The 12,515-nt window shown below is 44.9% G+C and overlaps 2 protein-coding genes across 2 annotated transcripts; both read right to left on the reverse strand.

Annotated features, from left to right (window-relative positions):
- Positions 1–186: 186 nt before the first annotated feature.
- Positions 187–4,758, reverse strand: LOC121543856 (endonuclease domain-containing 1 protein). Its single transcript, XM_045219416.1, is given in 6 exon segments — positions 187–669; positions 672–696; positions 734–1,021; positions 1,023–1,049; positions 1,181–1,930; positions 2,475–4,758. Coding segments are annotated over 6 exon segments (1,653 nt in total). The 5' UTR covers positions 2,865–4,758; the 3' UTR covers positions 187–496.
- A 238-nt stretch (positions 4,759–4,996) lies between these two features.
- ino80e (INO80 complex subunit E) lies at positions 4,997–11,060 on the reverse strand. The gene is given in 9 exon segments (XM_045219406.1): positions 4,997–5,595; positions 9,188–9,286; positions 9,627–9,744; positions 9,872–9,947; positions 10,120–10,172; positions 10,386–10,456; positions 10,578–10,594; positions 10,597–10,688; positions 10,962–11,060. Coding segments are annotated over 8 exon segments (702 nt in total). The 5' UTR covers positions 10,658–10,688; positions 10,962–11,060; the 3' UTR covers positions 4,997–5,388.
- Between the last annotated feature and the right edge of the window lie 1,455 nt (positions 11,061–12,515).

A 12,515-nucleotide genomic window follows, 5' to 3' on the forward strand; every position in this document is an offset into this window, starting at 1 on the left:
AATAATACCATATTGTAATTGATCAGCAATATCCAGAGCGACTTACAGTTAGTGAATACATATATTTTTATACTGGCCCCCGGAATCGAACCCTAGGATGCTCTATCAACTGACACAGAGGACGATTGTGCGCCGCCCATGAGTCTCCCGGCCGGCTGCGAAAATAGGCACAGTTGGTGAGCCTTAGACCACTGCGCCACTCAGGAGTTCATTACTTCTCTTTCTGACACATATACCATTCATCTCAGCTTTAGTCTTTTGGGATCCTGCTTCTTTACAACTAAGAAGTAGTAGAAGTAGAAGTAATCTACTTTAGGGAGTAAAACAATATGAAAATGTGTTGTGTGCCGAACTATGCGTTTGTGGTAGACAGCTTAGCTAGAGGCATTGGCATTGCGGCATACACATCAATTCTCTCTTGCTATCTGGTGCATTTTTACATAATTTATAAGAACAAAATATACAATTTTCAAGGTTTGCAAAAAAATCTGCAACGTTATTGATTAACATTCTCTGTAGACCCAAACCACCCACAGTTCTGGTCCTGCCCAAAGGCCTCCATCACATTCTCCACAACCGTTTCCACGCTTCCTACTACTAGCCCCCCTGCCATCCTTACCACGTTCCCCACCCCGTTCCCACACCTCCACGCCAGCTTCCCCATCCCCCACCAACCGCCTTCATCTGCCCTCCCATCTCAGACACCACCGACCCCACATACCCCCCACCCTGCTCCCACGCCTGGTCCCCAACCACCCTGGACACCCACCAGGCATTGTCCACGATCCCCCCGAATATGCCCACCCCATCCCAGGCCAGGGTGCCCACCCCTGTGACCCCGTCCTGGCAGCTGGTGAACAAGGGAGCCCACCAGAGGGGCTGTAATGCAGTACAGGGTGGAGAAGCACATCTCCCCCACACCAAGTATCAGGCCTGTGACTGAGCCGACCCCAGACACCAGGTCAGACGCCATGTTGTAGAACACAGAGAGGGTGTCACCTGGCAGGGCAGACAGGACCACCCAGGTCCTCCTGTAGGACAAAGGCCACCTAGACGAGAAGATATGTTCTGTTTCAAGATATTGTCTGTTATAACAGAAACATATTTTTGTGATCAGAAATATAAAAGGATATATACAGGATATGGAACCATCACAGTATTGTATTCCATCAGTAATCACCTGTCCAGGGATCCCGATGAGGGTGGAGACTACAGGGCGTAGTGGGGCGATGAGCAGGGAGACAGAGGAGGTGATGATATACACCAGAGTGCTGCCGGACGACTCTGTGTCCGACTCGGAGGCCAGTGTCTCGTTGTCCACTGAGGGAGTGATGAGAGGTTCTGTGTCGGCAGTTAGTGCCTCTATGCTTCGGTCAGTAGTCTCATCTAGTGTTTCCTGAATGGCGTCTGGCCTTGCGGCTGCTCTCTGCTTTTCTACGACTCCAACCATCGCATCACTGAGCAGTGTCACTATGTCTCCCTCCGTGGCCCCATCTGCTTCCCCGCAACCCTCTGAAAATAGATCTGTCACTCCAATCATGTGTTCCAGCTCCTTAACACTCACCACCCTCTCCCCTCCTCCCCCTGTCTCTCTCACTACCCCCACACTGAACCCACTCTGTCCCTCTGGGCCAGCACAGCACACTGCAGACCACTGCACCCCAGCCTCACACCCCTCATCCCCACCCTCCTCCACCCCGGGCCCCAGCCTGAGCCCCGTGGCTCCTGTCAGGACGTAGAGCTGGCCCCCTGTGGAGCCACACTGGGGCAGGACGCTGCTCTGAATCAGCTCTGTGACCAGGGAGTCCCACTGGTGGAGGGGAGAGTCAGAGCGAGCTTGGGATTTACCCCCCGCCACATCCCCTCGGAGCAGGGCTGGGGTCATCACCAGGGGGGGACTCTGGGACCCTTTCGTCCTCTTCCTCCTTCTCTGTCTAGGAGATAGGTTTGGAATCATGAGTCGAAGTGCACATATTGAATCACTAATGCAATTAGTATTGACATCACGATAAATGTATGTTTGGCCTTTATTTGGGTAAAGCCTACTGTACATTATAAATACATTCAGTATCAATGCAGTTTGTAAATAGAGTAGGTAGAGGAGGACGTATTTTACTCAGGAGTCATGGCAGAAATAATATACCATGCAGACCATTCTAGTCTTGTGAGTGTTAGGGAGCTTGTCCACTGACAGACATCTGAGTCAAATATCAAACTGTTGTTCACATTCATCTTTCTGTTAACTCTGACTTGTTGAAACAAGGCCAGGTTTGCATGGAACGTTGATTTCAACAGTAATTAACTGCCTCTACAGGACAAGAGTTTCCTTTCACTTGAACAAGTTTCATATCGCAAAAACATTATTGTACTACAGCTGGAGGAAAAGAGTGGTATACTGTTGGTTTGATCATGTCCGCTGTAACTTGTGTGATTGTGTTGAGAATGTACACTAAACTGTACAAGGCAGTGCTTACGCAGTCCATGCATGACAATGATTCCACTGTTTCTACATAATAGAAATGAAATAATCCTCCCTTACCCCCTCCTCCTTTCCTCCTCTCCCCCCATCCTTGGCTGAGATGGAAGGCAGAGTAAACAGCTGCGTCACAGGTCGGGTGGTAGAGCGTGGCGAACGACTGTCCCCCTGGCAGCCTGTGACAGAGGGGGGTCAGGAGAGCCCCCCCACCTCCGGAGAGGCCCAGAGGGGGGGTCTGTCTGTAGAAGCTCTGTCTGCAGAGGGAGAAGCCTGGGTCTGGTTCTGATAGTGCTGTGACTGGTAGAGACAGCTCCAGAGTCAGCCCCAGCAAGATCCAGCCTGCAGTACTGACACTGACACCAGCAGGACACCACCGCAGCAGCAGCATGTTGAGCTCAGCAAACCCAGACACTCACAGAGAGAGGCTGGTAAATAATCCAGAGGTTTCTGCTGTATCTACGAGATGGGAGAAGGTAATGGCCGATAGCTAGGGTTGGCAGCCAGGGAATCTCTGGTATGTCGTTCTTCTATCGCTTTCTCAATCTCTCCCTTCTTTTTTCTCTTCCACCCAGTCAGCGTCTCCACCCATGTCTTTCTCCTTGGACTGTGCTGTCTGTATGTGTCTGGGCACAGTCTTGCTTACACTCTGCTTCTCCCTCCCTCACTGACAAGCTCACTCTTCCTCCCTCCCTCACACATTCACCCTCTAGCTACACCTCTACCTGGCTCTCCCTCCCTCCCTTTCTCTTTCATAGCTCTTTTTGGTTACACCTTTACCTCTCATCATTGTTAGGTACACACACCAGACCCACACCCTGTAACCAGTTCCTATTACCTGTAAGTCTGCATTCCCAAACAATGTTTCCACAAGGTTTGGCTCAATGGTTAATTTTCTCTGTTAAAACACACACCTCTTAGAAAGTGCTGACTCCTCTATGTATGTAGCCGAGTGCTTAAGTATGCACTATTAGGGTGCACAGTGAAACCGCAGCAGTATATCTTACAGCAGTGTCCTAGTGTTGAATATCACACAGTAGATCTATCCACCACCAAGGTTCCAAGATATATCTTATTGACTGAATTACATTCTCTCTGCTTTAAAGCCACAATTCTTTTTGATTTTGTGTTTCAGCCGCCACTTGGTTTGGTAAAGCTGAGGGAAATGGGGAAATGTCCCCACTCTCAAATTCATAGAGGGAGTCATCCAATCCGATCCATCGCAATCTCTGTGAGATGACAAGAGAGGAAAGATGAGAGCACAATAATGAAGCTCTTCACCTAGGTGACCTCTGACATAGGGGTCACAAACCAGGTTTGTCCTGCTACGTGTTATGACTGGAATCACATGGAGTCTTCAGTGCACCCTTGGGCCTGACAGTCAGAACTGTCTGGTAGGAGAATTGCTTTTATGGGATAGGCTACACATCAATGCACATCTGATGGAGATTAGGCTAATAGTTTGACATGTGTAATTTCCACCAGGAAAAATATTTAGCAGTGCATAATCAGTTTTCCAACAGTGTCACACTGTTCCTTATTATACTCACTGACAGTTATTGGTCTGTAGCAAAGACACTCATTATTCCCTCATTACATCCTTTGTCTGTAGCTTTGGGTAGTCTGGATGTGTTCCATACTGACAGCTGCATGGCTGCTGCGGTATGAGAGCTTTTGGGTGTGATGGTTTTGGGTTGGGCTTTATGCAGCGTTCATAAACAAGTGGGAAGGTAGTAATTACCAGTTGTCAAGTTGTAAATACCAGTTGGATGCATTCTCAACATGTTGAGAAACACTGATTGGCTAATGGCCAACAATCTGTGTCAACCATAAACTAAAAGTACAGCTATAATGCTTGTAAACAAATGAAGTGTTCAAAAAACGTATTAATAGATTTCTTTTTTATAAATAATGTTTTGTTACATTTAACTGCCGAAAATGCTGATATCGAGGTAATTTCCTTAGTTGGTGACTTCAGATGTCAGCATGTGGGAGAAGCTCAGGGATGATAGTCGAGTTTCCCACTAGTTATTACGAGTTAAAGGGGCGTTCAAGTGGATTTTTACCAGTCGTAAAGGTTAAATACCACCTTCCCACTTGGTTATGAACGCAGCATAAAAGGCTTTTGTCTCCAGGCGCAGCCAACAGAAACAGTTGTTTTGAGTAAAGGCGCAGTACTGCATGTCTGTGCAGCACCTACTGTCCATAACATTTGGGACATCATCAATGAAGTAACATACTGCCATAATATCCTGGACTCTTTTAATTTTCTACTGAGAATAACCCTTTAAATGAATGGTCAGGAATTGAAAATTAAGAGTTCAGGATATTATGGCAGTATGTTACTATTGATGATGTCCCAACGTTATGGACTTTCCTATAGCCTACTGTAGGCTTGCACCTAACCTGCCATATGAGGTGCATTTATACTGTAGAAATCCCCCTCGTCTAGACCCTAACTCAATACCCTACGTGCCACATGTCTGTTCCCTCATCTGGGACCATTAGGCTTTCAACAACATCTGAAATGTTACCACTTGAATGCGATTTAATTTAGAAAAGTAATTGGTAGAAAACACAACATCTCCATTATCTCCAACAGAAACTTCCTCATTTGACAGTTTTGTATAAAAAGGTAGGTGCTGTAGCTGTCCATGCCTTCAATACAATTTCTTCCATGACTTGTATAACTGTAGAAGGCAGTAAAATTACAATAATGGAGTACATTAGTAACATTATTATGACAGGTCACATTGTTTTGAGAGATATTGTTGCAGTAACCTGAAGGTCCACTGGGGGGAGCTTGGCTAAGCATTTGACAGTGGGAGGGGTTGAATACACACACACACACACTCAAGCCGTGATCTTACACACTCTTTCAAACAATCCTTTACACACGAACACACACACACAGTTCACTCGTTGGGGATATCGATGACAAGGTCAGCCTCTTCTCCCTCCCCCCTGTCGTCGTCTCCTCTGTCTGAGTCTCCGTCGCTCTCTCCCTCCTCCTCCGCCGCGTCTCCACTCAGCATCTGCCTGGGAACCCAGTTGAACGAGGCGCTGGATGTGGGAGGGGCCGCCGGGCCCGCTGGATAGTTGGCTGCTAGAGGAGCCACCACCTAAGGGGAGGGAGGTGGAAGGAAGAGGGTAGATGGATGGAGAAAGATAGAGAGGTAGATGACTTGGACTCCCAAATGGCACCCTATTCCTTTATAGTGCACTACTTTTGACCAGGGCCCTCTTGGGGTAGGAATAGGGTTCCATTTGGGATGTAGTTAAGTCTACTGAGGAAGAATAACCCTTTGAATGAATGGTCAGGAATTGAAAATTAAGAGTCCAGGATATTACGGCAGTATGTTACTTCATTGATGATGTCGCAACTTTATGGACATTCCTATAGCCTACTGTAGGCCTGCACCTAACCTGCCATGTGTGGTGCAGTTACAGTGCATTCGGAAAGTATTCAGACCCCTTGACTTTTTCCACTTTGTTACGTTACAGCCTTATTCTAAAATGGATTACATTATTCCCCCTCCCCCCACTCATCAATCTACACACAATACCCCATAATGACAAAGCAAAAACAGGTTTTTAGAATTTTTTGGCAAATGTATTAAAAATAAAAAACATAAATAATCACATTTACTGAAGTATTCAGACCCTTTACTCAGTACTTCGTTGAAGCACCTTTAGCAGCGATTACAGCCTCGAGTCTTCTTGGGTATGACGCTACAAGCTTGGCACACCTGTATTTGGGGAGTTTCTCCCATTCTTCTCTGCAGATCCTCTCAAGCTCTGTCAGGTTGGATGGGGAGTGTCGCTGCACAGCTATTTTCAGGTCTCTCCAGAGATATTCGATTGGGTTCAAGTCAGGGCTCTGGCTGGGCCACTCAAGGACATTCAGAGACTTCTCCCGAAGCCACTCATGCGTTGTCTTGGCTGTGTGCTTGGAGTCGTTGTCCTGTTGGAAGGTGAACCTTCGCCCCAGTCTGGTCCTAAGAGCTCTGGAGCAGGTTTTCATCACGGATCTCTCTGTACTTTGCTCTATTCATCTTTCCCTCGATCCTGACTAGTCTACCAGTCCCTGCCGCTGAAAAACATGCCAACAGCATGATGCTGCCACCACCATGCTTCACCGTAGGGATGGTGCCAGGTTTCCTCCAGACGTGACGCTTGGCATTCAGGCCAAAGAGTTCAGTCTTGGTTTCATCAGACCAGAGAATCTTGTTTCTCATGGTCTGAGAGTCCTTTAGGTGCCTTTTGGCAAACTCCAAGCGGGCTGTCATGTGCCTTTTACTGAGGAGTGGCTTCCGTCTGGCCACTCTACCATAAAGGCCTGATTGGTGGAGTGCTGCAGAGAGGGGTGTCCTTCTGGAAGGTTCTCCCATCTCCACAGAGGAACTCTGGAGCTTTGTCAGAGTGACCATCGGGTTCTTGGTCACCTCCCTGACCAAGGTCCTTCTCCCCCGATTGCTCAGTTTGGCCGGGCGGCCAGCTCTAGGAAGGGTCTTGGTGGTTCCAAACTTCTTCCATTTAAGAATGATGGAGGCCACTGTGTTCTTGGGGACCTTCAATACAGCAGACATTTTTTGGTACCCTTCTCCAGATCTGTGCCTCGACACAATTCTGTCTCTGAGCTCTACGGACAATTCCTTCGACCACATGGCTATGTTTTTGCTCTGACATGCACTGTCAACTGTGGGACCTTATATACAGTTGAAGTCGGAAGTTTACATACACTTAGGTTGGAGTCATTAAAACTTGTTTTTCAACCACTACACAAATGTCTTGTTAACAAACTATAGTTTTGGCAAGTCGGTTAGGACATCTAAGTAATTTTTCCAACAATTGTTTACAGACAGATTATTTCACTTATAATTCACTGTATCACAATTCCAGTGGGTCAGAAGTTTACATACACTAAGTTGACTGTGCCTTTAAACTTGGAAAATTCCAGAAAATGATGTCATGGCTTTAGAAGCTTCTGATAGGCTAATTGACATCATTTGAGTCATTTGAAGGTGTACCTGTAGATGTATTTCAAGGCCTACCTTCAAACTCAGTGCCTCTTTGCTTGACATCATGGGAAAATCAAAAGAAATCAGCCAAGACCTCAGAATAAAATGTGTAGACCTCCACAAGTCTGGTTCATCCTTGGGAGCAATTTCCAAACGCCTGAAGGTACCACGTTCATCTGTACAAACAATAGTACGCAACTATAAACACCATGGGACCACGCAGCCTTCATACCGCTCAGGAAGGAGAAGCGTTCTGTCTCCTAGAGATTAATGTACTTTGGTGTGAAAAGTGAAAATCAATTCCAGAACAACAGCAAAGGACCTTGTGAAGATGCTGGAAGAAACAGGTACAAAAGTATCTATATCCACAGTAAAACGAGTCCTATATCGACATAACCTGAAAGGCCGCTTAGCAAAGAAGAAGCCACTGCTCCAAAACCGCCAAAAAAAAGCCAGACTACGGTTTGCAACTGCACATGGGGGCAAAGATCGTACTTTTTTTTAGAAATGTCCTCTGATCTGATGAAACAAAAATATAACTGTTTGGCCATAATGACCATTGTTATGTTTGGAGGAAAAAGGGGGTCACTTGCAAGCCCAAGAACACCATCCCAACCCTGAAGCACGGGGGTGACAGCATCATGCTGTGGGGGTGCTTTTCTGCAGGAGGGACTGGTGCACTTCACAAAATAGATGGCATCATGAGGAAGGAAAATTATGTGGATATATTGAAGCAACATTTCAAGACATCAGTCAGGAAGTTAAAGCTTGGTCGCAAATGGGTCTTCCAAATGGACAATAACCCCAAGCATACTTCCAAAGTTGGGGCAAAATGGCTTAAGGACAACAAAGTCAAGGTATTGGAGTGGCCATCAAAAAGCCCTGACCTCAATCCTATAGAAAATGTGTGGGCAGAACTGAAAAAGTGTGTGCGAGCAAGGAGGCCTACAAACCTGACTCTGTTAAACCAGCTCTGTCAGGAGGAATGGGCCAAAATTCACCCAAGTTATTGAAGCTTGTGGAAGGCTACCCGAAACATTTGACCCAAGTTAAACTATTTAAAGGCAATGCTACCAAATACTAATTGAGTGTATGTAAACTTCTGACCCACTGGGAATTTGATGAATGAAAGAAAAGCTGAAATAAATAATTCTCTCTACTATTATTCTGACATTTCACACTTAAAATAATGTGGTGATCCTAACTGACCTAAGACAGGGAATTTTTACTAGGATTAAATGTCAGGAATTGTGAAAAACTGAGTTTAAATGTAGTTGGCTAAGGTGTATGTAAACGTCCGACTTCAACTGTAGACAGGTGTGTGCCTTTCCAAATAATGTCCAATCAATTGAATTTACCACAGGTGAACTCCAATCAAGTTGTAGAAACATCTCAAGGATGATCAACAGAAACAGGATGCACCTGAGCTCAATTTCAAGTCTCATAGCAAAGGGTGTGAATACTTTGTCATTACGGGGTATTGTGTGTAGATTGATGAGGGGAAAATATATATTTTATCCATTTTAGAATAAGGCTGTAACGTAACAAAATGTGGAAAAAGTGAAGGGGTCTGAATACTTTCCAAATGCACTGTATACTGTAGAATCCTCCTCATCTAGACCCTAACTCAATACACTACGTGCCACATGTCTGTTCCCTCATCTGTGATGTCCTCCTCCTCCTCCCCTCTCACCTTCCCCGATGTCTCTTTCTTGTGTTTGGGCGCCTTTGTCTTTCTCTCTTTCTTCATTCTCTCAGCTGGTGGAGCCAAATACTCTGGTGGGAAGGGCAACTGCCCGCCACACACACACACAGGCCCCATGTGTCAATTTAACACACACACACAAACATAAAACGCACATACGAACAGAAAACAAGCGTACACAACCACACCGTGACAATTTACAAAACACAAACACACACACAGTGTGTACAAATACAGCAGAGAAAATTAAAACATGATAGACAGCAAAAGATAACAAAAGGAAAACATATAATAAAACAATATTAATAATGCCCCAAATCAAAACAGTGATTATCTTCGGTAATGAGAAAACGATAATGGCAACAATCAATGATGTTATAGTTATTGATTGTATAGATTCAGTGAGGTGATGGTGATCATAACTCACTGTGTTGAGGTAGGGGGTACTGCCAGATGACTGGAGAGGGTTCACTCCAGAACGAGAGAGGAGAGAGAGATGGGAAGATGAGGGCAAAGGAATGCCTACACCAGGGCTACTCCTTCTCCTGAGAGTTCAAAAGAGAGACAGTTGAATAAATAGTGAGACAGTGAGAGAGAATGGCAAAGATGGAGAGAATGTGCAGTAATAGAAAGAGTGCAATTTGAAATATTGCTGGCATGCTGCATACTCACTTCTTTCCTCCGTCTCTCTCCCTCTCCCTGGGGCCCTCTCCTTCACTGTTCTCAGAAGAGGCTGTGGCATCAGAATCTGAAACACAAACATGACAATCAGACACTGTACATCAGCATACTAACATGATCCATACTGAACATACTCCACAGCAAGGCAGGTAACTGCATGATTATTATTGGGTGAGCTATGGATAAGAGAACAGATATTGTGGAGAATGAAACGTTGAGACTTGGTGCTTTAGACCTACCTGAGGAGTCCTCGTCCACCCGCTCATATTGTAACAGTCGGTCCAAAAGAAAACTGCAAGAGAAGAGAATAGAAGCCAAGGAATGACCCGTTTTAACTTTGAACATGCTTGTAGTATGTGTACACATTCAACAGGGGTGTATTTATTAGTAGCACATGGTAGTAAAAGGTTCTGCACTGTGCAAAAGGGTTTTGCTACAGTGTGCCACAAATAAATACACCCCAGCTGTCCAAACTAAACAAACGTTTGTAGATTCACCCACCCACCTTTTATCTCTGGACACTTTGAGCAGCTTCCTCTGGGATCTTCTGAGCTCTTCCTGAAAACACTCCTGCTCCTAAACGGAGACAAGTAGCGAAATACAACAGTTCAACTCTGTAAATTACAGTTCATTGGCTAATAGGTGTTATAATAATAAAACCACGTCTTTGACAATGGGATGAAAAATTAAGACTCACATAAACCAGGAATTTAATTTGCGTTTGAGATTTTTGTATTTCTGCTTGTAGTCCACCTCCATATCGGCTTGACCGTTCATTTCTGACGCTGTTGAACCATCAGTCTACCTGCTATACAGGTAGGATAATTGTTAGTGTCGTGGTTATGTAAGCTGTAGCTAACTAGGTCAAAATAATTTAGTATTTATAGACCATTCACGTCAAACCAGCTTGTTGGCTAGCTCACTGCTAGCCTTTCCAGTGCATTATCGTTGTTATTTTAAGCATTTAGCTGGAAGCAGAAGACTCGCAATGAAAAACGCTTGAAAGTAGGATAATAAGGAGACGAAACCATGTAATTATAAACTTAAATAGCTGGAATTAATATTTAAAAATGCTTCATACCTCTCCTTTGAATGAATCTGTGCGACGTGCTCTTTGTTTACTTCTGGTCTCCTTCTTCTGTAGGATTTGGTTGGCAGTTCGCATATACCGCCACCTACTGTACTGGTGTGTGAGGCCATTCACGGCTTACCTACATTACATTCTTGAGTTTACTCATTCCAGGGTTTTTCTTTATTTTTACTATTTTCTACATTTTATATTTTATATTCTAAGAAGCCACCCTTTGCCTTGATGACAGCTTTGCACACTCTTGGCATTCTCTCAACCAGCTTCGCCTGTATGAAAAATGTATGCACTCACTAAAAACTGTAAGTCGCTCTGGATAAGAGCGTCTGCTAAATGACTAAAATGCAAATGTCATGCATTTCCAACAGTCTTGAAGGAGTTCCCACATATGCTGAGCACTTGTTGGCTACTATTCCTTCACTCTGCGGTGCAACTCATCCCAAACCATCTCAATTGGGTTGAGGTCGGGTAATTGTGGAGGCCAGGTCATCTGATGCAGCACTCCATAACTCTCATTCTTGGTCAAATAGCCCTTACACAGCCTGGAGGTGTGTTGGGTCATTGTCCTGTTGACAAACAAATGATAGTCCCACTAAGCGCAAACCAGATGGGATGGTGTATCGCTGCAGAATGCTGTGGTAGCCATGCTGGTTAAGTGTGCCTTGAATTCTAAATAAATCACAGACAGTGTCACCAGAAAAGCACCCCCACACCATCACACCTCCTCCTCCATGCTTCACGGTGGGAACTACACATGAGGAGATCATCCGTTCACCTACTCTGCGTCTCACAAAGACATGGCCGTTGGAACCAAAAATCTCAAATTTGGACTCATCAGACCAAAGGACAGATTTCCACCGCTCTAATGTCCATTGCTCGTGTTTCTTGGCCCAAGCAAGTCTCTTCTTATTATTGGTGTCCTTTAGTAGTGGTTTCTTTGCAGCAATTCGACCATGAAGGCCTGATTCACGCAGTCTCCTCTGAACAGTTGATGTTGAGGCTGGTAAATCTAATGAAATTATCATCTGCAGCAGAGGTAACTCTGGGTCTTCCTTTCCGGTGCATACACCGCCACCTACAGTACTGGAGTGTGAGTCCGGTAACGACCTCCCTATTAATCTATTTGGCTTTTCCACCCTTGTATTTTCCGCCTACTGTAGTGTGAATTCATTACACTTTGTGACACAAAAAGGGAAGGGAAGAAAAATTACCCTACCAACTAACACTACAGTTGGCACCCATTAAAACCTCACCACTAGTTGGGTGTCCTTTTCAAGCTCCGGAAGTTACATTTAGAACAGTGGGCGGGGCCAGACATAGAGCCAGAATGAAATAAAATAATCTAACCCCTGCAGTGGTCACATAAATCAAATACATACACGAGGGATCTAGGCTATTTTATGGAGAGTGAGACCTATTCAAACCCATGGAAAATAGGCTATATCAACTAATGATAATGGACCAAACAAGATGACCTTGAATATAGAAATATATGGGATACAAAAGCAGCCACATTTCCTATAGAAAATGGTTCTGTTGCATATTAAA

This window comes from Coregonus clupeaformis, unplaced genomic scaffold, assembly GCF_020615455.1.
Source record: "Coregonus clupeaformis isolate EN_2021a unplaced genomic scaffold, ASM2061545v1 scaf2368, whole genome shotgun sequence".
NCBI lineage: Eukaryota > Metazoa > Chordata > Actinopteri > Salmoniformes > Salmonidae > Coregonus > Coregonus clupeaformis.